Source organism: Bos grunniens, chromosome 19 (assembly GCF_055505025.1).
Source record: "Bos grunniens cultivar Pamir isolate PY7600 chromosome 19, Bosgru_T2T1.0, whole genome shotgun sequence".
Lineage (NCBI taxonomy): Eukaryota > Metazoa > Chordata > Mammalia > Artiodactyla > Bovidae > Bos > Bos grunniens.
This window is the reverse complement of record NC_141183.1, coordinates 43,971,169-43,995,180: the sequence shown is the minus strand read 5'-3', so window position 1 is coordinate 43,995,180 and position 24,012 is coordinate 43,971,169. Positions and strand designations below refer to the sequence as shown.

At 46.0% G+C, this 24,012-nt stretch overlaps 1 protein-coding gene across 35 annotated transcripts in view; it reads right to left on the bottom strand.

The window, feature by feature from the left end:
* Positions 1–5,095, bottom strand: part of LYRM9 (LYR motif containing 9) — a 35,334-nt gene extending 30,239 nt beyond the window's left edge. For 16 of the 35 annotated variants that reach the window (XR_015148187.1, XR_015148191.1, XR_015148186.1 and 13 more), the window contains exons 1-2: positions 5,057–5,095; positions 2,267–2,372 (exon numbers count right to left, since the gene is read on the bottom strand). Coding sequence is in view for 5 of the 35 variants with exons in the window: in XM_086360155.1 (XP_086216281.1) it covers positions 2,267–2,372; positions 5,057–5,076 (126 nt within the window). In the remaining 30 variants the exon portion in view is untranslated. Of the gene's footprint in view, positions 1–2,266; positions 4,597–5,056 lie in introns of those variants that run through there. The other 19 variants (XR_015148208.1, XR_015148205.1, XR_015148207.1 and 16 more) reach the window with 4 other exon arrangements.
* Between the last annotated feature and the right edge of the window lie 18,917 nt (positions 5,096–24,012).

Genomic DNA, 24,012 nt, shown 5'->3' with positions numbered 1-24,012 from the left:
GACCTTTTTTTCCTTTGAAATCAAAGTACAGATCAGGTGAAATTTATTTAGCTTTTTCCCAAATCAGAAGTGAGTTCTGGTTACTCATCCTGCAGCCTTTAATGAATTAGAAACTTACAGAAACACCCAAAGTTGCAGGCTCATGGGGAAAGGTGTTAACTTGAATGAACAGAAATAGTGCAAAGTAGGTCACCCTTCAAAACCAGGATGCCAAAGCCCTGAAAGCAACCTCTGCACACCAGGTGTCAAAAAATCTCTTCTTATTGGTGGGGAGTCACCCAGTTTTTCTCCCTCACCTCCTTCCCTCTCAGCAGTGCACTGAAGTCCTTTCACTTCGGAGTTAAGACCTGCTCTGGAAAATTTTACTCACTGTTCTGAGCTCTGCCTTTTGGAGCTAAGTCTCCCTAACCTACTGCTGAGTCCAGACTGTCAGTATTCAAGGTCAGTCATCCCCGACCCCCAGCCTTATCTTTTCCAAGATAAGCACGCTGAAAGTGCTGTAACCCCCCCATCTCACCCACCCTCCTCTCTGGACACACCCCCTCATTATCCATCTCACTCTTAAACATACTCCAGAGGGAAAAGCCACAGTTTGCTTGTGTTCTGACCAGCTCCGTGGGCACTGGAGCTCATGGGGCGATTCCCAGCTCCTCTACCTGGGAATCCAAGGAACGCAACCCAGACTGCTTTCTATGCTCCAGCCCTCATCTGGCCCTGGCATTTGACTCAAAGGAACTTTTTTCCCGTGAACTATGCTTAAGTCTGTTTCCCCATCTTGTATTTTATTAATTCAGTCCGGAGTCACAGTCTGCCCCAATCTCTGGGGTACCAGGTCCTGTCTGTTATTCAATTCAATTCACCACAACAAAAGCACAGAAGCAATCACATACAAGGCACAAATGGGGCACAAAGAGACAGTAACTTCAGCAAGCTCTGCCAGCCACTCCTGCAAGGCCATTCAGAGCCTCTAGCCCATGTGCGACTCTGGACTCAACCCCAGGAGCACAGAGGTGAGCACCTGATGGGTTACCTGGCTCTCCTACCCCAAGCCTCTGCACAGCTGACGGCATGTCTTACCACCTACCATTCAGGGAGTGATTGGCATGTGCCAGGGAGATGCTGAGAGCTCTTCATGTGTTATCTCATGTATCCTCAGAACGGTCTTACGGACTGGGTATCATTAGCCCCATTTTACAGACAAGGAAACTGCAACTCTAGAGGTAAGCAACTTGCCAGAGGCCACACGGCTAGTACACGGTCAGGTGAGGAATCATACCTAGGCCTATTTTATTCCAAAGTCCATGCCCTTACCTGCTCCTAACACCACCTATGTCCACATCTGAGACATGTACAAATGTCCAGATCAGTGCTAAGGACCCCAACTGAGAACACTCCCCAGGGCTCGTCAAGACCAGGTCCCAGCATCCATAGAAGCGCTTGACTATACTATGTCCAGTTCCTATTTTTCCACCTTCTCCATAAACCCTTGTTCCATGCTTTTCAGAAACCCAAGAACCTCATTTACGGCTTCCCCTGCATACAGATGAAAACACAAGTCCTGAGACTATGTCACTTACACAACCAAAGGAGTAACCAGAGAGACACCAAACAAAACAAAAAAGCTCCTAGGAAACTCTGAAGAGTTTATGGACTCTTCAAAAGGGGACGACAGAATACAGGAGAATGAGACAGAATAAAGAAAAAGAAGGAAAACAAAGTCACAAAGGGAATTTCCTGGGAGCCGCATGATATCACCATAAGAGATTCTGAGAAATAGGGCTTTGGCCCCATTTAACCCCACTGTCTCTTTCCCTAACCTGTGCCCTGACAAAAAGACACCTAAAAATAAATGGGGGAAAAAGTCATACATTAAAAAAGAATGGAACTACAGAAAATAATCAGAAATTCTGCCCCACTGAGCACTGATAGAAGCTAAATTAAGCCTGAACAGCCCATTGTTTAAATATGCAATTATTCTTCGGGGTGAGGAAAGTCGCAATATAGGAACAGAATGGTTCTGCTCCCCCAACTCCAGGGCTCCAGCTTGCATGCACGTTCTCTTAAGTTAGAAATGGAACAACCCTTGCTCCTCTGGTCTCTTTTGACATGGTCAAGGCTCCAGCCCCACGTCCCACCCTTGAGCCTTGCAGCCTCCCTAGATACTACCTCTGTTCCCAGCTTTGTAACAATGCCTCCTAATCAGACTCTCTCCTTCCAGTCTGGCCCCGACAGTGCTGCCCACAGACACATCCTACAAAAAACATACCGGCCTCTGTGGAATGTTCTTTATCCAAGTCTGGTTGGATGAAGTCTGTTTCCATCTTCTCTCATGAAACTCACCTTCTCTGGCCTTCTGCCTCCTCCTCTGTAACCTGGACAATGGAGTATGTATCTCACGGGGCTGGGGTGGGGGAGGTGTTTGCAAAGATCACGCCTAGGCCAGGGTCTGGCACCATCGGGTACTTGGACATCTTACCCTTTCCTACTCTACCCGGCTACCTGTGATCCTAGATGTCTGTGAGCTTCCGGGGGACAGAGACTCTACTGTATTAGTTACCCCTCCATAGTCAACAGTGCCCGGGAACAAAACAAAATCTCAATAAATGTGTAGAAGGCAGTGGCACCCCACTCCAGTACTCTTGCCTGGAAAATCCCATGGACGGAGGAGCCTGGTAGGCTGCAGTCCATGGGGTCGCTAAGAGTCGGACACAACTGAGCGACTTCACTTTCACTTTTCACTTTGATGCATTGGAGAAGGAAATGGCAACCCACTCCAGTGTTCTTGCCTGGAGAATCCCAGGGACGCGGGAGCCTGGTGGACTGCCGTCTATGGGGTCGCACAGAGTCGGATACGACTCAAGTGACTTAGCAGCAGCAGCAGCAGCAATGGCGTCTCACTTACCAGACAGGAACTAAAGGTAGGAGGAGGGGACTGTCCTGAAGACATGAAGCCAGCAGGTGGCAGAGCCAGGTCTCAAACTCAGGTCCTCCGGCTCTGAATCCACAGCTCTATCACATGTGCTATCTCAAAGGATCTCAAACATCACATTTGTAGGCCCAAACCACCCTGGGCCTTCACCAGTTAGAGGTGAACCTGGTGAGGTCATCCCCCAAAAGCAAACCAGAAACATCATCCAAAAGGTGAACACGCTGGCTGCAGAGCAGAGCAGCCAGCAACCTTAGCTCAATCTAGTGATATTTAGACTGCTTTGTGCCAATGGCTTTGCCCACACAGGCCACCAGTCTGTTCGAGGGTCAAAGAAGGGAACTGGCACAGCCACCAGATGTCAGATACTGGGCTGGGTATTTCAAAGGGGCTACTTAAACTGAGGCTCAAGGTCACACAGAAGAACCTGGTAAGAGCCACAGCTGGGCCTCTCTCTTCTTAACCCAAGCTCTTTCTACACACACCAGGGCTTGTCTCCAAGGGCCCTTGAGCCAAAGGCTCCTAGTTTACCATTTTCCTCTCCTGCTCCTCCTCCTTCTGGCCTCCTTGCTGGCCTTCACATACCTAACCACCTTTCAGGGCACCCACGTGGCTCACCCACCTGTGTATCCAAGTCTCACTTGAGACCTTCTCTGACCACAGTCCCGCCTACTTTGCTTCACAGCATTTTTCACCACTGTATATATTTATTTCTCTTTGTATTAATTCCCCCTCTGGAACGTAAGTTCCACAAGAGCAGGAGTAATTTTGTTCATGGCTGTATCCTTAGCACAGTGTCTGACACACAGAAGGCACATGTGTGTGTTGAAACAGTCATCGAGCACTCATAAAGTGCTAGATGCTGGAGTTACAGAAACAATCAAGGTGACCCTTCACCCCAAGAAATTTACACATTAACAGGATAATTAAAAAAAAAAAACAAACCCAAGTATTAGTAAATACTACAGATGGTGCAGGCTTCCCCAGTGGCTCAGACAGTAAAGAATCTACCCGTAATGCAGGACATCCAGGTTCGATCCCTGGATTGGGAAGATACCCTGGAGGACAGCATGGCAACCCACTCCACTATTCTTGCCTGGAGAATCCCATGGACAGAGGAGCCTGGCAGGATACAGTCCACAGGGTCACAAAGAACTGGAAGCACTGAATGAAGCTGAGCATGCACAGTTGGTGCAGTGGTCAAGAATCCCCCTGCCAATGCTGGAGACTCAAGAGATGTGGCTTAAATCTCCGCGTTGGGAAGACCCGCCTGGAGAAGGAAGTGGCAATCCACTCCAGTACTCTTGCCTGGAGAATTCCATGGACAGAGTTGCCTGGCGGGCTACAGTCTATGGGGTCGCAAAGAGTGGGGCACGACTGAGCATGCACACACGCAGACCACAAAGTGGAATTCAGGTCCCCAGAGACTGGCACACGGGGTCCCTCACCCAGTCAAGGGTCAGAGAAGGTTTCTTGAGAAAGGGACATTAAATCTGAGGGACAAGGAGAGTGTGGCTGGGTAAAGGCAGGGAGAGAGGCCTGTGTCCTGTGACTGAACTAAAAAGACACTGAGCTGTGCACTTTAAGGGAGTGAACTGTATGCCATGTAAAAACAAACAAAAGGACAGATTAAGTCGTAAAGGCGCAGGAGTTCCGGCCACGGGCTCGATCTGTTAGGCACAAGAGTAGATAAAGGTGACTCGAGGTAAGCGCGCTCACAGGCTGCTGCGAGCACTCGGGCCGCGCAGGGGCCGTGACTGCTTTTAAAAATTGGCAAACCGAGGCCCGACAGGCACATTTCACCAGCAGGCCCGGCGCCCGCAGACCCCTGGGCTCCTCGTGGCGCTCCCAAGCCCCCTCCCCGAAGTCCGGGGCCTTCTCCTCCGACCCCCGGCCCTCAGCCAGCCCCTGCCGCGAGGCCTGCGGCGTGTACAGGGAGCCGCACTCCGGACAACCCGGCTCTCTGGAGGCCAGAGGGTCGAGAGAGCGGCGCTGGGTCTTCCACAGGCCGCGCCACGTCGAGGACGCCCCGAGGCCTCCCAACAGCAGTCCGTCCCTGCCGCCCCAGGTGTCTCCGGTCCCCGCGCGCCCGCCCACGCTCCCGCCCTCCGCCTGCGCCGAGCGGCTCACCCGCCTCCGCTGGGGAACATCCGCCTCAGCCGCGGCGGCGACGAGTGCGCCTGCGCCCCGCGGCTGCCGAGCACCGCCCCCGCCAGGCGACTGTGCGTCGAGCGCCCTCTTCCGGCCGCGCGTGGGACTTGGCGTCTGTTAATGAGGGAACTGTATTGGGTGCCCTTTTCCCTGATCCGAGCCCACCTTGTGAAAAAATAAAACTATCCAACTAACAGCCTTCTTCTCGGAGAAGGAAATAGGAACCCACTCCAAGATTCTTGTCTGGGAGAGCCCATGGACAGAGGAGCCTGGCGGGCTACCGTCCATGGGGTCTCAAAGAGTTGGACATGACCGAGTTGACTGAGCAACAGCCTTCTTGAAACACCCACTCTTCCTTTTGGCTTTTGCCACCTCAGAGACAAGTCTCCCCCCATTTTCCTGAATATGAATTACTGCTAAAATATGAGTGTTCAAGATCTGCGAAAAGGCTTGCAGGAGGACTTTTCCTAAGCCACTCGTGTTGATGACGGAATTACATTTGGATGGGAAACTGCGTATTGAGTCATTTCATCAAATTACAGTCCCATAACACCTGTCAAAAGAATAAATATGACAGTAATAGTCATGCTTCCTTTCAGACCCATCTATAATTATAATTGAGGAAAAGAATACAGAATTTAAACTCATAGCTACTGCCAGTATCTTTCTTTGAAAATGAAATAATGCTGTTTTATTAAATAGGCTCTCCCTGCTCTCTAATGTTTAGAGCTAAAGTGCTTCTCTGAATTGATTTAAATACAAGTTTTATGTCCTGAAAGAAATAAAGATGAGTCTTTATCTTAAGACAAACCCGCTGTTCAATGAGCTGCTGATCTTCTCTCAGCTGATGCCGAAAAGGGAGTTAGGTTGTTAGTGGGTAATATTGCTTCTGTTCACATCTCCCTTCTCTAGGGCTTTTTAAACCTATTTGTAATGAAAAGGCTGATTTCCTTACACAGGCAGACTCCATGTGTAGCTGATTTAACAAGACAACTTTTTATTTTAACTTTTTTTCTTTTTCTTTCTCCTTCTTTCTTTAGTTTATTTTTGAAGGGAAACATTGCTCCCTGATGGCACCTGGGGTTCTCTTTTTCTTCTTTTAGGATGAGAAAAGTAGGAGATATTTCTTAACAGAAGTGTTGTTGTAAAGTTTTTTCTTTTTTCCTAATTACCTTTAGAGGTAATTAGGGAAAATTACCTTGCTTCCCCCTTCCCTTCCTTTTTTTCCCTCCCTCCCTCCTTCCCTCCTTTCTTTTCTTTCTTTTTTGTTCCTCTTCACCTAATATACTGAGCCACCAGGGAAGCCCACCTAATATACTAGCCTCCCTCCAAATCAGGTGGGGGTTGCTCCCCTGAAATAGTCAGATAATGACCTCAATCCTTTAACTTATTTTCAATATGTAGACTTGGACCAAATATATCTGAAATATATATGAAAGATACAATTATACCCTCCTAAATCAGTCCTTTATTTACATACACAGAGTCAAGGGCACATCAGTGTGGATCCAATTGATACATCATGAAGCTTTTAAAGCTCTTATTAGGAACAATCTGCAGTATCACCATCCATCCATTCCTGTTTTCAGTCTTAAGACTGCCTAATATTTTGATGAAACATTACAGTCTGTTCTTTGGCCCTATCTCCCTTTTGTTCCTAGATCTCTGTGTTCCTGCATCACAAACATTGTTCTAATACCTAGATCTTATAAAATATTCAAGATGCAAGCTGTTCACTTTACCTCAGAAAGACTCCACCTTCAGAATCATTGATGCCTCTTCTGTCTTTACAAATAATTTTAACCTTTCACAAAAATTTCCTTATAAGCATCCAGGAAAAAAAAATAATAATCCAAAGTAGACTAGGCTTGGATAATAATGTCCAGTGTTTTCCAAATGGTGATGGAAACCTAGATTTTGAACTAATTGGATTATAGTACTTTTAACGTGACAGCAACCTTTAGGTTCTTACAACTTCAGTAGTAAAACTGAAGAATTCTTACAGTCCAAACAGTCACTAAAATGATACCAGTCACACAATCTAATGAAAATCCAACCATTCTTACCATGTCAACTTCCATTACACTGACATTTTAGCAGATGAACATCCTCATGTCAGACAGTGCGTGAGTGATATTTAGAGACAAACAGAATTGAAAGTCTTTTTACTTAAGAACTTTGTCACCTAAGAGTTGGCAGTCCAGGGGACATGTTCTCCCAGGGGCATTTATCGACTTTCCTAAGAAATACATCATTCTATTCTCTTGACTTCTGACAATATGTCATTTAACCTGACAACTGCAGGTTTGTAACCATATTTGTGGGAGAAGTTACAAGTCCTGAAGCTTCTTCTAGTTTAAACCTGTTTTTAGATTTCAAAGAGACATGATACATTTGCATCGTCTGATTAAATCAGGTTATTGTCTCAAAAGCTGACCATGTAAATAATTCAAATTCATTCATCACTGTACAATAGATTTAACAAGCATAATAAACACTTTGAAGAAAACACTCAGGACCCTTGGTCTGCCCTTGTTCTCATTCCCCATTATCTCAGATTTCCCTGTGAACAGAAAGAGTAGTACTCCAAGGTTCTCTTCTATTCAAAATATGCAAAGTTGCTGTTTACCAGTTTGCCATTTGCATGTCTCAAATCCTGCCAAAACACAGGGTGAGGGGCCTGGGGTGACTGGTGAATGTGCCAAAAGAGGACACCAGGGTGACAACGGAAAGCCCTAGGAACAGATCTTCTCCACCCTGGGGTGTTGCAAAACAACCCTCACTGACTACTAAAGATTTTGTTAAAGACAATGAAAATATTGGGTATAAAAGGTTATGTGAAATCTCAGAGGACTAATGTCTTTTTTCTTTCATTGCTGGGTTGCACAAGGGGATGAGCAAGGATTTAAAACACATAAAAAGAGTAAAAGAGGAAGAAGGGTACAACTGTGACTGTTCACACTAGGAGAGTAATTGACCGCCTGGGTTTTAGCCTTTCTGGACCTCTCTCTGTCTTGGGTTTCTCTCTGCAGCTCTGTAAATCTAAACTTGCTGACCAGTATAAATCACTCTATATTCTCAGCGTGTTCTGTAGTCGAATATCTACAGTGGCCACACGTTGAGACCACACTGATGGTCAGATGCGTGTCATCTCTGAATACGGAGTCTTTACTTTTTCTATTTGAAAATATGCTCAATGTCTCATGATTTCAGATTATAAATAACATGCACACAGGCAGGCAATTTTTTGTATTAATCAGTTTTGGAATGGAATTTTTCCCATAAAAAGTGTAAGTGCCTGCCGCGTGTGTATATGGAGATATTCACAAAGGATCATGTTGATGACATTTTACTCACAATCTGCTTTAAAATCACCTTGTTCACAAAATGTAATCCTGTTTCCATTGACTACATCTGCAGAGCATTAAGCTGGCCACAAAGAAGAATTAAATGCCATGGTTAATAGAAGTGGAGACTGTATGAAATGATCCACTTTATTTAAAAGTATAATTTGGAGGAAGATAAGAGACAAAGTGTAGAGAGGAAGGTGGGAGAGAGAAGAGAAGGGTTAAAAAAAAAAAAAAAGGAAGGAAGTGGAGAACGAGAAAAAATTAAAGGAATTTATCTTTTCCTCCCCCAAAGCCTGATAAAATTAAGTGAAGTAGCCCTGAACAAAAGGGCATCATCAATTAAGGGAAACCATTACTCACTCACTGTGGCCCAGAAGTAAGGCATTCTGATCAATCAAATAGGGTTAGCATTAGCTGGGCTTCCTTGGGGGCTCAGACAGTGAAAAATCTGCATACAAGGCAGGAGACCTGGGTTCCATCCCTGGGTTAGGAAGATCCCCTGGAGAAGTGAATGGCTATCCACTCCAGCATTCTTGCCTGGAGAATTCCACTTCAGCAAACATTTGTTGAGACTCCTCCATGCAAAGCCCAGGGTCTTAGCAGAAGCCTCTGAGCTCCATCTCTCCCAGTCCTGTTCTCCTATCCTTCTCCTCTTTTTGTTAGAAGCACATGTGATCTTGACACTATCCTCTTTAGCTCCTGTAACGGCTTCTCAACATTCTCTGAATAGGTATGCTGGATGCTTTACCACATTCAGCAAGACCCTGCAGGATCTTCCTTCTTAGTCTTTACCTAGTGCCCCTAGTTCCCTGCTGGGCCCATCGTGGCCTTTCAGACCCTCAAAAGCCCCATGTTCCTTCCATCCTGTACCTCCTTTAGATCAACTTCCCCGATGCCCCCACTCCCACTAGACACTGGGGCAGATACCCTTCTCCTCCCAAATAGTAGCCTGTACTTGTCTCTAAGGTATTCATCACAGTTTATAATTATATACACCTTAGTTCATCTTCCCCCAGAAGAAGACAACTTTGAAACAAGGATTCAAGAGCAAGTAACCTGTTTAGGAGATAAGCCTAGAAAATATCCATTATGGGCAGTGAGACAGGGAAGGTAACCCATAAAGAGAATCTTGCTCAGCAAGTTATCACCAAGGGCACTAAGTTTCATCTTGCTGAAGAACCGAAATAGAACACACACATCAGTTATCCCACTGGAGGGTTGTGGGAGCCAGGGTATTTATACATCAGTTCCTGTTAGTTACCGTTTGCCTGATGCTCTCAGTAGCACTGATTCCCTGGTACTACTTCTGGCTTGCAATGCTCTCAGGCAGAGATGCAGATGCTGGCAGCTGCAAGTCAGCCAGATATACGTGATGGAAGGCTCAAGGAATTATGGGTGAGGCATTAACAGGTCTGCTGGTTACATACATACGTACCAAAGAATTGATGCTTTCGAACTGTGGTGCTGGAGAAGACTCTTGAGAGTCCCTTGGACTGCAAGGAGATCAAACCAGTCAAACCTAAAGGAAATCAACTCTGAATATTCATTAGAAAGACGGATGCTGAAGCTGAAGCTTCAATACTTCGACCACCTGATGCAAAGAGACAACTCACTGGAAAAGATCTTGAAGCTGGGAAAGATTGAAGGCAAAAGGAGAAGGGCAGCAGAGGATGAGATGGTTAGATAGCATCATCAACTCAAAGGACATGAATTTAAGCAAACTCCAGGAGACAGTGGAGAGTACAGAGGAGACAGGCATGCTGCAGTCCATAGGGTCACAAACAGTCAGACATGACCTAGCAACTGAATAGCAACAACAATAGATATGTATGTTGTCTTCACCACTAGAGCCCCATGAGAGCAGGACTGAGCAGCAGTGTCTCAGGGTCCCAGTGTCTCTGCCCCACTTCCTGTGTTCCATCATTAAAATCACTCTCCCTTACCAACACCCACAACTCCCTGGTTCCTCTTGCCATCTGTCATGCTCTCTCTGGATGACCCTCCCATCCTCTTTCTCCAGCCTGCACCAGAGCAGATTAATGTTGGGAAAATGACACAAGAGAGCTGATGTTTCGCTTTAAATTTTTGATACAAACTCAGTCATACTGGAAGATACCTGGGAAGAAAATGACTGTTTCTGGAACACCCACAGCCCACCTTCACCTTCTCTCTCCGATGATGACCTCATTGAAAAGTTAGGCACCCTCAGTCAAGAATTTCCTCCTCTCCTCACCTCTTCTGCTTTTTTCCTATTAAACAGGGGAAAGTTTCCTTTTGCCTTTGAAAAACCAACCCCTCCTCCAGCTGGGTCTCTGTATTCTGTCCCCTCTGCCTTCCCCCTCTTTTCTCCACCTGTTCACTCTGAGCGATGTACCAAAGTAACCCAGGGTACTCGCTACTCAAAATGGGATTCACAGACCAGAAGCACTGGCCTCACTTGGGAGCTTGTTAGAAATGTAGAATCTCCTACCCATACCTACAGAATCAGAGTCTGCCTTTTAACAAGATCACCAGGCACACTAGAGTGTGAGAAGCTCTGGGCTATATTGCTCCACCCTCTACCACAGCCAAACTTGTATCCATTCATTCAACAAATGTTTACAGAATACCTACAGGAACCAAGCAATCTTCTAGGTTCTGAGATATACAAAAATAAAACATGATCTGATTATTGTGCATACGTGGTGTCCTGGTGGCAGAGAACAGCAAAGAAAGAAAGAAGACACTATCGGGTCATAGATAAGTGCTTTGGTGAGAAATATAGCCTTGTGACAGTCACCAGACAGTAAAGAATCCACCTGCAATGCAGGAGACCTGGGTTCGATCCCTTGGAAAAGGAAATGGCAACCCACTCCAGTATCCTTGCCTGGAGAATCCCATGGACTTGTTTATCTTGTAATCTCAGAATCTTGTAATCCTCAGGATACAGAGGAGCCTGGTGGGCTACAGTCCATGGGGTTGCAAAGAGTTAGACACGACTGAGTGACTAAGCACAGACAGTCATCAAATGGCTACTTCAGATCACTCCAAAGAGGTAACATTTAAACTGAGATCTAAGTGATGAAGCCATTATTAATTGTCTACACAGGCTATCTCACTTCTTCACTCATTCCCCTGTTCATGCTTACGGGGATATAGGTGGCTTCCATCGTCATGCCATCAAAATTGCTCTTAACAAGGTTTTCAATGGCTTCCATGTTATGATAAGCTTCCTTCCACTCTGTCCTTAGCTTCCTTCCTCTGCTCCTGGCAGCCTTTGGGTCAGCCAACCATACCCTCCTTCTTGAAACATTGCTGCTGCTACTGCTAAGTCACTTCAGTCATGTCGACTCTGTGCGACCCCATAGACGGCAGCCCACCAGGATCCCCCGTCCCTGGGATTCTCCAGGCAAGAACACTGGAGTGGGTTGCCATTTCCTTCTCCAATGCATGAAAGTGAAAAGTGAAAACTGAAAGTGAAGTTGCTCAGTCGTATACGACTCTTAGCGACCCCATGGACTGCAGCCTACCAGGCTCCTCCATCCATGGGATTTTCCAGGCAAGAGTACTGGAGTGGGGTGCCATGAAACATTGCTAGTTACCTAATAAACCTTTTGGAGAAGGCAATGGCAACCCACTCCAGTACTCTTGCCTGGAAAATCCCATGGACAGAAGAGCCTGGTAGGCTGTAGTCCATGGGGTTGCTAGGAGTTGGACACGACTGAGCGACTTCACTTTCACTTTTCACTTTCATGCATTGGCGAAAGAAATGGCAACCCACTCCAGTGTTCTTGCCTGGAGAATATCAGGGACGGGGGAGCCTGGTGGCCTGCCGTCTATGGGGTCACACAGAGTCAGACTGGACTGAAGCGACTTAGCAGCAGCAGCAGCAATAAACCTTTTCTTCGCCGTATATTGTTCAACATTAGTTCTTGTTAGAAAAAAAATTAAAGACATTTCTGAGTAAGAGAGGGCAGAGAAGATAAAAGAGGAGATAAATAAGATACATTCTATTTAGGCATAAACATGAAATTGCAAATCAGAAAAAAATACATTTTATGGTTTTAGAAAATTCTATGTCATGTCAGTTGTAATCGGAAATGAGAGACAACTACTTTGATCCAGATCACAAAAGAAAAGCCTGGTTCAGCATTCCTTCTGTACCTGCCTCTGTGAGCCCTACGTTAACTCTCAGGGAATCTGGGCGGGAAGGAAAGCTGGAAGGGGCTAGGAGGCTTCCCACAGTCTAAATTCCCATCCCAGTCCTGGAGGGCAGGTTGGTACAGTCAAGGGCAGGGGGACTGGGGAGGAGGAAAACTATTTTCTGGAAGTTACAGAATCATGGGGCTTCCCAGGTGGCTCAGAGGTAAAGAATCCACCTGCCAATACAAGAGATGCAGGAGATGCAGTTTCCATCTCTGAGTCAGGAAGATCCCCTGGAGGAGGAAATGGCAACCCACTCCAGCATTCTTGGTCAGGAGAAGCCCATGGACAGAGGAGCCTGCAGGCTACAGTCCATGGGGTCACTAAGAGTCGGACAGGACTGAGCACACACGCACACACAGAATCTTACCCAGGAGATGGATGGAAGTTATTAGCCTGCTCATGTACAGAAAGACCTAATTCAATACAGGGAAATTGGTTTAGGAATGTCAGTGTATAGTGTACCAGAAGGCGGGTTCATAAAAGTAGAGGACGGTCTATGTATTACATTTACCACACAGGGACTGTCAAAACTCTTGACCTAGGTATTTCTTTTTTAACTACCAAATACCATTAAGCCCACTGGGAGTGCTGCCCTAGTGCTACATGCTGAAGCTTGTTCCAGGCCAACAGGATGATAGAACCACAGCCCCCGGTGCACGCGTGTGCCATCACCATCACATAAGGCCCTGACTCTGTGGTTCTCTGCCGCCCTGGATCCAAACTCATCAGCACTTGGTTCTCTGTGATTATGGGAATATATTCAAAAGTAAAGAAAAACTCAGAGCTTAGGAGATGGTTACGGCTTCATACCCCTTACCCCAGTGGACTCTGCAGGTGTTGCTAGTGGTAAAAAAAAAAAAAAAAAAAAAACCACCTGCCAGTGCAGGAGACATAAACAATGTGGGTTCGATGCCTGGGTTGGGACGATCCCCTGGAGAAGAAAATGGCAACCCACTTCAGTATTCTTGCCTGGAGAAGCCCATGGACAGAGGAGCCTGGCAGGCTACAGTCCATAGGGTCTCAAAGAGTCAGACGCGACTGTAGTGACTTAGCATGCACGCACAACTTCATGCCTCTGCCTACCCCGATAGCAGAGGAGAGTAGTATTGATAAAATCATAAGAGGAATGTATTGTAACACATCAAAATTCACACTTCAGTGTCCCTAAGTAAAGTTTTATTGAAACATCATGATGCCCATTCATGTACATGTTGCCCCTGACTGATTTCGTGTTCCAGTGGCAGAGCTGACCAGTTGTGACAGAGATCACATATCCTGCAAAGCCTAAAATGTACTCTCTGGCCCTTTACCAAAAAAAAAAAAATAGCCAACCTGTGTTATGCAAAAATCAGTGCAAGGCCCTCCCTGGTTGTCCAGGGGCTAAGAATCCACCTTGCAATGCAACGGACACAGGTGCCATCCCAGGTTAGGGAACTAAGATCCCACATGCCTCTGGGCAAGTAAGCCAGGGCACTGCACCTACGGAGCCACGACGCAAGGAAAATCCCATGTGCGGTGCCTAAGACCCGACGCAGCCAAATGAATAAAGATATATTTTAAAAAATCAATGCAGATGTTTTGGCTTTGGATGCTAGATTCTGCACCAGGGAGCCCCGACCTACCTTTGCAGTGTTCCCGCCACTGCTTCCCTTCGCATGCCTCCTGTAAAGGCCATGGTAAACATCTTGTTCCTCATTTAAATTTCATGCTGTCCCACCTCTGTATTTTCTTCCTGCTGTCCCCCTCATCTGGAAACCACACCCTATACTCTCAGTCTGCTTTTAAGCCAGTTTGCCCCGACCTTCAAGCAGGCCTTCCTAAATCCCTCAACTATAATTTATTCCTCCACCCTCTTTTTTGGCCATAATTCTTTCTTCGCTGTCTCATGACCCACCAGTTCTCTACTTTGCATTATAATTATTTATGCACATGTTTTATTCCCCCTCTAGACTATAAACTCCTTGAAGAATGCATTGGCTCATTACAAAATTAGCATTCTGAGTCCTGATTTGCATCACACATGAGATCTCTTGTCTTCATCGAAAAGCAGTATACTTATGACACGTATAATTGGCACTTATCACACAAATCAATGATAATGGGGAACAAGGGCAAGATGGTTAATTAAAACCCACAGCAAATTCCTCCAAAATTCACATTTTGCCTTCCCTACCATTTTTCCAATATACTACGCACTGGTTTGTATTAAACCCCCTTTCTGCACATTGTGCAGATAGATCAGAAGTGGATCATTCACCAGGTGAAATCATCAAGCCTCCAGGAATGGAAAGCTTAGGGGGCATTCTTTCCAGGGAGGATTATGAGCATCTGAACTTTCCACCCCCAGGGCTGCATTAAGATTTGAATTTGTTTGTATGCATTGGGAACTTAAACGTGGAACAGTAATCTTTCGGTATGGCCCTGATACTCAAAAGAAGAGGTGAATTGAAAGTTTAAAAAAAATCAAACAATAAGTTGTCTGCACATATGTTTGATAAGGAAGGCCAAAATTTCTATTGCAAACATTAATTCAACAAGACATGATAAGGAAATAAAATAAAGATGAAGAGTAACCCTGCTTGCCAAAACGCCATATGTGCTTGGGATGATTCCCTGCACCCATGACTAGTGTACACAAATATTGTGTTAAACCTCTCCTCCTAATAGCCTCATTTCTCACATGCTCTTCAGAGGGAAAAATGTGATGCTAATTTAAGATGACTTATCCTGCTAAGCACATAAATAAAAAATAGTTCAGAATCCAGAACATGACAGAATTCCCCTTTCACGTCTAATTAAGTACTTTTAATTGGCAATTCAATTGGCAGACTGTAGATTTCAGGCTGGAGAGAGGAAGGCAGAACAGACCCCCAGGAAAATCCAAAAGAGGAGACGCGGGGCGCGAACAATTGTTTTATCTTATAAGATGCAGCAACGGTATGTTAGGCGGCTGGCTATCTGTACATCTGGGAAGGAATTAAGCAGTGAACAGGGCAAACGCTAGAGGGTCTGATCATGATTATAAAATGTCATTTAGGAAGATATTTACATTGTTAATTAAGCAATGAAGCTGATAACTGCTACGCTGTAAATTGTGCTAATTACCCCCGTGCCTTGGAAGGTTTTCTAATCAGCCCGATCAATAGGCTCCTGGTTTATGGTAATAATGCCGTGTCATCCTCCTTCTGAAGTGCTCCGCTTACAGCAGTCTGAACCCAGCTCCCGCCCACTGACTGTCCAGTGCTACCGGCAGTCAGCATTCATCTGTCTGCCCACATCACGGGTCTGAGGCTGATGTCCGCTCACACCCGAGGCCCACAGCGAGGAAACAAGAATCCCACCATGCACTGCGTCTCCATCAATTGTTCAGGAGAGAGGCCTGAGCCTTCGCGCTCCGTGCGATGTTTATGTGACCTCCGCCCTGTATCCTTCCGACCACTGGAAAGATCACGTAGTCCTGAGGGGATAAGGGCTACGGAGGAAGACCTTGATTCAAGTCTCGGCTCCGCCATTGACTTTGATGAGATGACTCTGAAGCAGGACACACCAATTGTTCTTCCATGAGGCTATGAGTGTAGACCAAGTGAGAGGGTGAATTCAGTTCAACTACTGGGTGGACGTTTAGGGTTTTTTTGTTGGTTTAATCGCTGAATTAAGTGATTGTTAGTATGAACAGACTGGTCTTTTGAGCCAGAAGAACCCGAACGGCTTCCAACACACCATCAACCTCTCTGGGACCCAGCATGACAATCAGAGATCTGAAATATGTGATAAACCTCGGAAACAGTCTAATGCCACGTGCTCTCCTGGGTTCACCTGACTTCAGGTCATACACAGAGAGCGTACAGAAAGGAGACCTAGAAATAATTCCTTTACTTCATTGCAGTCTATAGTTTCTCTTTCCTCCATTAGTTTGCCAACAAAAAAATCATCAGTTGGTAACCAAGTGGCTGGTTTGAAGATGAATTTTGTTTCTCTCTCCTTCCTTGGTAGGTTTCCTAATTGAACAGTCCAAATCCCACTTGGAGGGTAAACAGGGTAAAAAAAGAGAACTAGCAAAGGGCTTGGGTAACTCATGATTATCTGTCTCCAAAGTACTGAGAGCCTACCACACATGAACTTCGAGCCTACCACACATGAACTTTGAGCAGCAGCCGGGGGAGAGCCAGGAGGAGGAAAGTCAAGGTGAGGGAGATGCAGAGGCACAATCAGGGCTGGCAACAGCTGGGATGCATTTCTTCTCTTGAGAAACAGAACTCCTTCTGTGCGCCCCTGCCTGGGGCTCCCGAGCTTTCATCACCACCTCCGCGGCCCCCAAGGGCAGAGCCTCTGAGTTCAAGGCCAGCTCCCGCGCTGGGCTTTGGGATGGGGCCAATTTGTCAAGTTGTTTCAGTGCTTTGATGTGTAAACTAATCATCCGTCATTGTGCTCTAATTAAACCTAAGTGGTGCAATGGATTTGCTGTCATAGAGGCCAGGGCCCTTCCTGGATTGGGGGAGGGAGGGGTAGCGTCTGTCTGCCAAAAGCAGTCCTGTCCCCAGGAGAGCAGAGAGCAAGGAAATGCCAGACAGGAATCTGAAAGGAGCTGGAAATCCTGTTTGGGGTTTCCAGGAGGCTGGAGGAAAATGTGACAAACCAGAAACGAGGGCAGGCCTACAAAGTCCCTGAATTCCTGGGTGATGTCGCCCTCAGCATGAGTGTCTAGACATAACAAGCTCGGGTCAAGTGGGTAATCCTTATGTGACCTCACTGTTTGCCATGGTAACAGACTCTTGGGGGCCAGCTGGCTCTGACATTGCCAAAATGTTATCTGGTTTCGTAAAGCTGGGGTTTCCCTCGTGGCTCAGATGGTAAAGAATCTGCCTGCAATGCAGGAGACCCAGGTTCCATCCCTGGGTTGGGAAGACTGCCTAGAGAAGGGAATGGCTACCCACTCCAGTATCCTTGCCTGGAGAAGTCTATGGACAGAGAAGCCTGGCAAAAAGCCAAAGCCACTGGTCAAAATGTGCAGAGAGGGCAGTATCAGGACTCTTTAGAAAATGGAAATCCTCAGGATTATTTATTTACCCTGAACTGAGCAACTAAGCACGCACACACAACTCCTTGGTATTTGCGTTCTAACTTAAAAGAAGTGTTTCTAGAACTGCAGAGTGGAGACGGGTCCTTCTTCTGAAGGAGAACGAGAGGAAAGGGGGAGAAGATGGTGGTGGTACAGCTGACCTCATGACATGTGTCCTGGGAGTAAAGTCACTGGTCCCCAGTCTGACTCTTGTGGCTCAAGAGCAGCACCACCACAGGGCAGGGAAGACGATGTTGACGTCCCTCAACGCTTCCACATTTTGTAATAACTCAACACAGATAATACTGATTTATTTGTACTGTTTACCTAATGTGATTGATAAATCCAGCTCCATAGAAACAGGTTATGGAGGAATGACAAAGCTCTTCTCTTCTTCACCCATGTATTCATTTAGCAACTACTGATTAAGTAACTAGGTACCAGGCATGCTATAAGATCAAGGTTGTGCAAGATACAGATGAAAGATTTCATGCTCTCAGAGGACACGTAAGATGACTATGCATGATTGGTGAGTAATTCAATCGAAAATGCACCTTGGAAAGAAAAAAATAGGTCAAGCATATCATATGGAACTGTCTGAATATTTACAATACACCAGTATAAGAATGGAGAAGGCAATGGCACCCCACTCCAGTACTCTTGCCCGGAGAATCCCATGGACAGAGGAGCCTGGTGGGCTGTGGTCCCTGGGGTCTCTAAGAGTTGGACACGACTGAGCGACTTCACTTTCACTTTTCACTTTCATGCATTGGAGAAGGAAATGGCAACCCACTCCAGTATTCTTGCCTGGAGTATCCCAGGGATGGGGGAGCCTGATGGCCTGCCGTCTATGGGGTCGCACAGAGTCGGACACGACTGAGGCGACTTAGCAGCAGTATAAGAATGGAGTATAAACAACAAGGTCGTATTCTATAGCACAAGAACCTATATTCCGTATCCTGTAATAAACCATAATGAAAAAGAATCTGTATATATGTATAACAGAATCACTTGGGTGTACACCAGAAACTAACACAACATTGTAAATCAATAATACTTCAATAAAATAAAATTTTTATTAAAAGAAGAGAAAGTGTGGCAGACAGACACTGCTACTTCTTCCTGCCCTCCCCACACTCCCATATCTATTCTTTCCTTCTCTGGTAATGGAAATTTTAGCCTTAGATGGTTGCCCAGATGAAAACTACTTTCCCAGTCTCCTTTGTAGCCATCACCAGGTCCTGAAAATGGGATGTGAAGAGATGGGAGAGGTGCACCTTTAAAAAGGAAGCAGCAGGACTTCCCGGTGGTTCAGTGGCTAAGACTCCACACTCCCAATGCAGAGGGTCTGAGTTCCATGCCTGGTCAGGGAACTATATCCCACGTGGTGGTGGTGGTGGTTTAGTCACTAAGTTGTGTCTGATTCTTGCTGTAGAGTAGCCTGCCAGGCTCTTCTGTCCATGGGATTTCCCAGGGAAGAATACTGGAGTGGGTTGCCATTTCCTTCTCCAGGGGATCTTCCCGACCCAGGGATCAAACCTGAGTCTCCTGCATTGGCAGGCAGATTCTTTACCACTGAACCACCAGGGAAGCCCAGATCCCGAATGCCGCAACTAAAAATCTCTAGTGCCACAACTAAGTCCTGCTGCTGCTGCTGCTGCTGCTGCTAAGTCACGTCAGTTGTGTCTGACTCTGTGCAACCCCATAGAAGGCAGCTCACCAGGCTTCTCCGTCCCTGGGATTCTCCAGGCAAGAACGCTGGAGTGGGTTGCCATTTCCTTCTCCAGTGCATGAAAGTGAAAAGTGAAGTCGCTCAGTCGTGTCTGACTCTTCGCAACCCCATGGACTGCAGCCTACCGGGCTCCTCTGTGCATGGGATTTTCCAGGCAAGAGTACTGGAGTGGGTTGCCATTGCCTTCTCCAGATGGGGTGGTGAGCCACCTCCAATCGTGCAAATAAATGAAGGCGACATCTGAGGGATGACAGAGCTACTGGCCAGCAGGATCCTGGGTACCACCACCCCACCCCACCCCCACCCCCACCCACCCCCGCCCCCCCACCCCCGCCACAAAGGGACCTTATCAGTATGGCCTGCTGCTACTCTGACTCTTACATGGAAGCAGTACATTTTCTTGTTTAAATCACTGATGTATCCCAACCAACGTGGAGTGGAACAAACCAACTAACAAAACAGTGCAGAGGGAAGGAAAATCATCATGAAAAAACATTCAATTCTTCCAAAAAACTTTTTTCTTATCAAGAGCTTATTATGTACTAGGCATTGTTTTGTCTCTGGGGCTTCAAAAATATATGAAATCCTTGACCTCAAGAAGGGAACACAAAACACAATCATTTTTAATTTTTTAAAAAATTTTATTGGAGTATAGCTGATTTTATAATTTGTGTTAATTTCAGGTGTACAGAAAGTGAATCAGCTATATATATAAATATACTCACTCTTTTTTAGATTCTTTTCCCATATGCACCATTACAGAGTATGGGGTAGAGTTCCCTGTGCTACACAGTAGGTCTTTATTCGTTACTTATTTTATATATAGTTGAATGCAGAATCATTTAATAAGGAAGTAGCAGTGATAGAAATAATCACAGGGTGTCATGAGTGAATAGGAAATGGACACCTCTTTCAGCCTGAAGGTGTCAGGCATTTAACCTGGGCCAGGAGAAACCTGGATGGATGTTGGTAGGGAAGATGGGAGTGGAAGAAGGCCTGTGAGCAGAGGCTGCCAGCTTGCCCGGCTTGCGTTTAGTCTCACGACCTGGAATTGCTACCTGGGAGGGTCCCCTGTCTTTCCATGTCCTCGCCATTCTTGAAAGCACGATGTAAAGTGCTGCCTTCTCTAGAATACTCTTCTGAGCCTCCCTCCCCTGACTCTGAAAGAATATCTCCGAAGACACTGGTGTTGGGCTGCCCCTCCCAGGCCTGCAAGCCCTGTGCTTGCCCAGCCTCAAGACTAAAGCCTGGAGTCAGTAACAGAGACATCGATAGTTTAATGGAGGGAGGATCTTACATGACTGAAGCAAGGTCCTGGAGCAACGCCCCAATGTGTGCAGCAGACAGCCGGCAGAACGTGGCAGTAGTCTTTGCTACCAGAGGGAAAAGGAGGTAACCAGTTATAGGGTTAATTAATATCAGATTGGCTCATCAGTTGCCAGAGAAACCAGCAGAGGGGCACGCCTCTCATTGCCCCTTTGATAAACTATCATAGTGGAGATGGCTCTGATCTAAAGATTAGAACAATCACTAGCTGGGGCTGGGGGCAAGTACGTAGGCATTTACTGGTTAGGCTCTCTGATTAAGAGGGAAAGTCAATCGGGGTGTAGGTGAGACAGGCATTGGTCGAGCAGGAAGAGCAAGAGAATAGCCATCTTGGGTGGCCTAATCATATAATTGGGATTTAGCTAGCAACTAGAAAACTAAACTAGTTTCCCCTGGAAACTGGGGAGCCCAGAGCAGTGTAAAAAGAACTTGGACTTTGGACCAAGGCTGACAGAGGTTCAGCCCTTCCATTCGCTGACTGTGTGGGACCTTGAACAAGTTACTTGTCCCTCTGAGCCCAGTTTCCTCATCTGTGCAAAGGGGAATAACAGTTGTTGTTCTGCCGCTCGGCCGTGTCTGTCTCTTTGTGATCCCATGAACTGCAGAACACCAGGCTTCCCTGTCCTTCACTATGTCCCAGAGCTTGCTCAAACTCATGTCCATTGAATCAGTGATGCCATCCAACCATCTCATCCTCTGTTGCCCACTCTTGCCCCAGATCTTTCCCAGCATCAGGGTCTTTTCCAACTTTCCTCATCTGTGAAAAGAGAAATAACAGTACCTACCTGGAAAAACTGTTGAAGCAACTGAAGTGGATCGTGTGTGTAAAAGTACCTAACAGAGAGCCTGACACAAAGATAACTTCTTTTCCTTTTTAAAGAAATATTTGTCCAAAAAAGAATCCTTAACTCTGCACATGTTATATCACTGATTAGAAAGTGCAATGGACAAGCAGTCTGCTCATTCAAATTGACTGCATGTGGAGCAGTTTGGAAGATCCTCATAGATAGAGCCTAAATTCAATTGATTTGTGTTCTGGTCATAGCCAGTATTAAGCAAGGGAAGCGTGTATTGAAGGTTTGAGGGGCAGATAGGAGGAGTTTGCTGGTCATTTCTGGACCTCGTTTACAAAGCTGGCTATTTATTAAGCTTTTAAGACTTGCCAGATTGGACCTACAAAGCAAAGATTGTTGTCAGCAACCCAAGCTGGGAAAACAGATCATTCATATCCTGGATGCCTCCTAGTAACATTTTTCGGAGAAAGCAGATAAGGCATGGTATTTGCAGTTGCCTGGCCTTGAGTTTTTGATCCTCCCAAACACAGTACCCTTCCCCTGCAAAAAAAAAAAAAAAAAGCTTGTTCTTGCCCTGGTCTTCTCTATATCAATAAATGGCACCACCATTACCAAAGCCAGAAACCCAGCCCTGGGTTCCCCTGATTCCCTTTCCCCTCTGTCCACATCTGTCCTTCAGTATCAATTCTCTCCCTTTCACATCTATCCTTCAGTAGCAATTCTCCCCCAACCTATCTTTTGAGTCCATCTTCCTCTGTCTCTCTCATCACCAGCCTAGTCCAAGCCCCCATTGTCTGTTACATAGAGACTTGCCATTCAGAGAATGGTTTGGAGAGCAGCAGCATCGACAGCAGGCTTTCCAGATGGTGCAGTGATGAGATACAAGAGACATGGCTTCAATCCCCTGGAGAAGGAAATGGCAACCCACTCCAGTATTCTTGTCTAGAAAATCCCGTGGACAGAGGAGCCTGGTGAGCTGCAGTCCATGGGGTTGCAAAGAGTCAGACATGACTGGGCACACACACACACACAGCAGCAGCATGACTTAGGAGCTTGTTAGAGAGGCAGAGTCTCACACCCCACCCAGACCCAGGGAATCAGAATCTGCATTTTAATAAAATCCCCAACCAGGGATTGAACCCAAGCCTCCTGAATTGGAAGCTCAGAATCAACCTCTGGTCCACCAGGTAAGTCCCACATTTGTACTTTAAAGATCAAGAACCCCAGAAAATGATACAAGAGCCTCCTAATGTGGTCTCCCTTTCCTCATCCTAACCCATTGGTCTGGGGCCAATTTGTCAATTCCCACACCACTAAGGTGGCAAAGAGTTGGACACAACTGAGCGACTGAACAATAAGAGCAACACTCAGGGGCTTCCCTGATGGCTCAGCTGGTAAAGAATCCACCTGCTGTGCAGGAGACACCAGTTCCATCCCTGAGTTAGAAAGGTCCCCTGGAGACGGAAATGGCAACCCACACCAGTATTCTTGTCTGAAGAATCCACAGACAGAGGGGCTTGGCAGGCTGCAATCCAAAGGGTCGCAAAGAGTAAGACACGACTGAGAGACTAAGCACGTACCACTCAGATGGTGTAATTTTTTTTTTAATCTACCCTGTCACGTGGCACAGGATTGCAGTTCTAATTTCTTAGAGATTGTTTTTTCCACAAGACAAAGACACGAATTCTTGTTCCTTCCCTGAGCTAATGAGGGAAAGTATCTTGAGCCATTTCACTGGAGGCTTTTTGTTGTTGTTTGGTCACTAAGTCGTGTCCGACTCTTTTGTGACCCCATGGACTGGGGCCCACCAAGTTCCTCTGTCCATGGGATTTCCCAGGCAAGAACACTGGAGCAGGTTGCCATTTCCTTTTCCAGGGAATCTTCCCGACCCAGAGATCAAACCTGTATTTCCTGCATTGCAGGTGGATTCTTTGACTGCTAAGCTACCAGGAAACCTCTTTCAGAGGCCTGCATTTATGAAGGGGTTTCATTCTGAGTTCCCTTTTCAAAAGGGCTCAAGGCTTGTCTCCTGCCCAGCACAGGCATGAAAACTCCAGCCACCATCCCATAGGGTTTGTATTCTGGAACTTTCTCTTGGCCCCTCTCCCATGCCCCCCACCCCCAGCAGCCAGAGTCCACTTGGAATCTTCCTGTTCTGTGTTTAACTTCCCTTTTAGTCTCTCATCCAAGGTTATTTGTCTCTTTCTATCAAACTCAGATATATAGTTCAGTTTAATTTTGTTGTCATTTTTTTCTTAATATATATTTTATTGAAATATAATTGACTTACAATGTTTCAGGTGCACAGCAAGGTGATTCAGTTATATGTACACACATATATTATTTTTGAAATTATGTTCCATTATAGGTTATTATATTTTTATAAAAATACATTTTATATTTTATTATATTTTTATATTATAGTTTTTTTTTCAATGAAAGGCATTTCTAGGTATGGGGAGTAAAGGGGGTCTCTAATGGCCCAACTT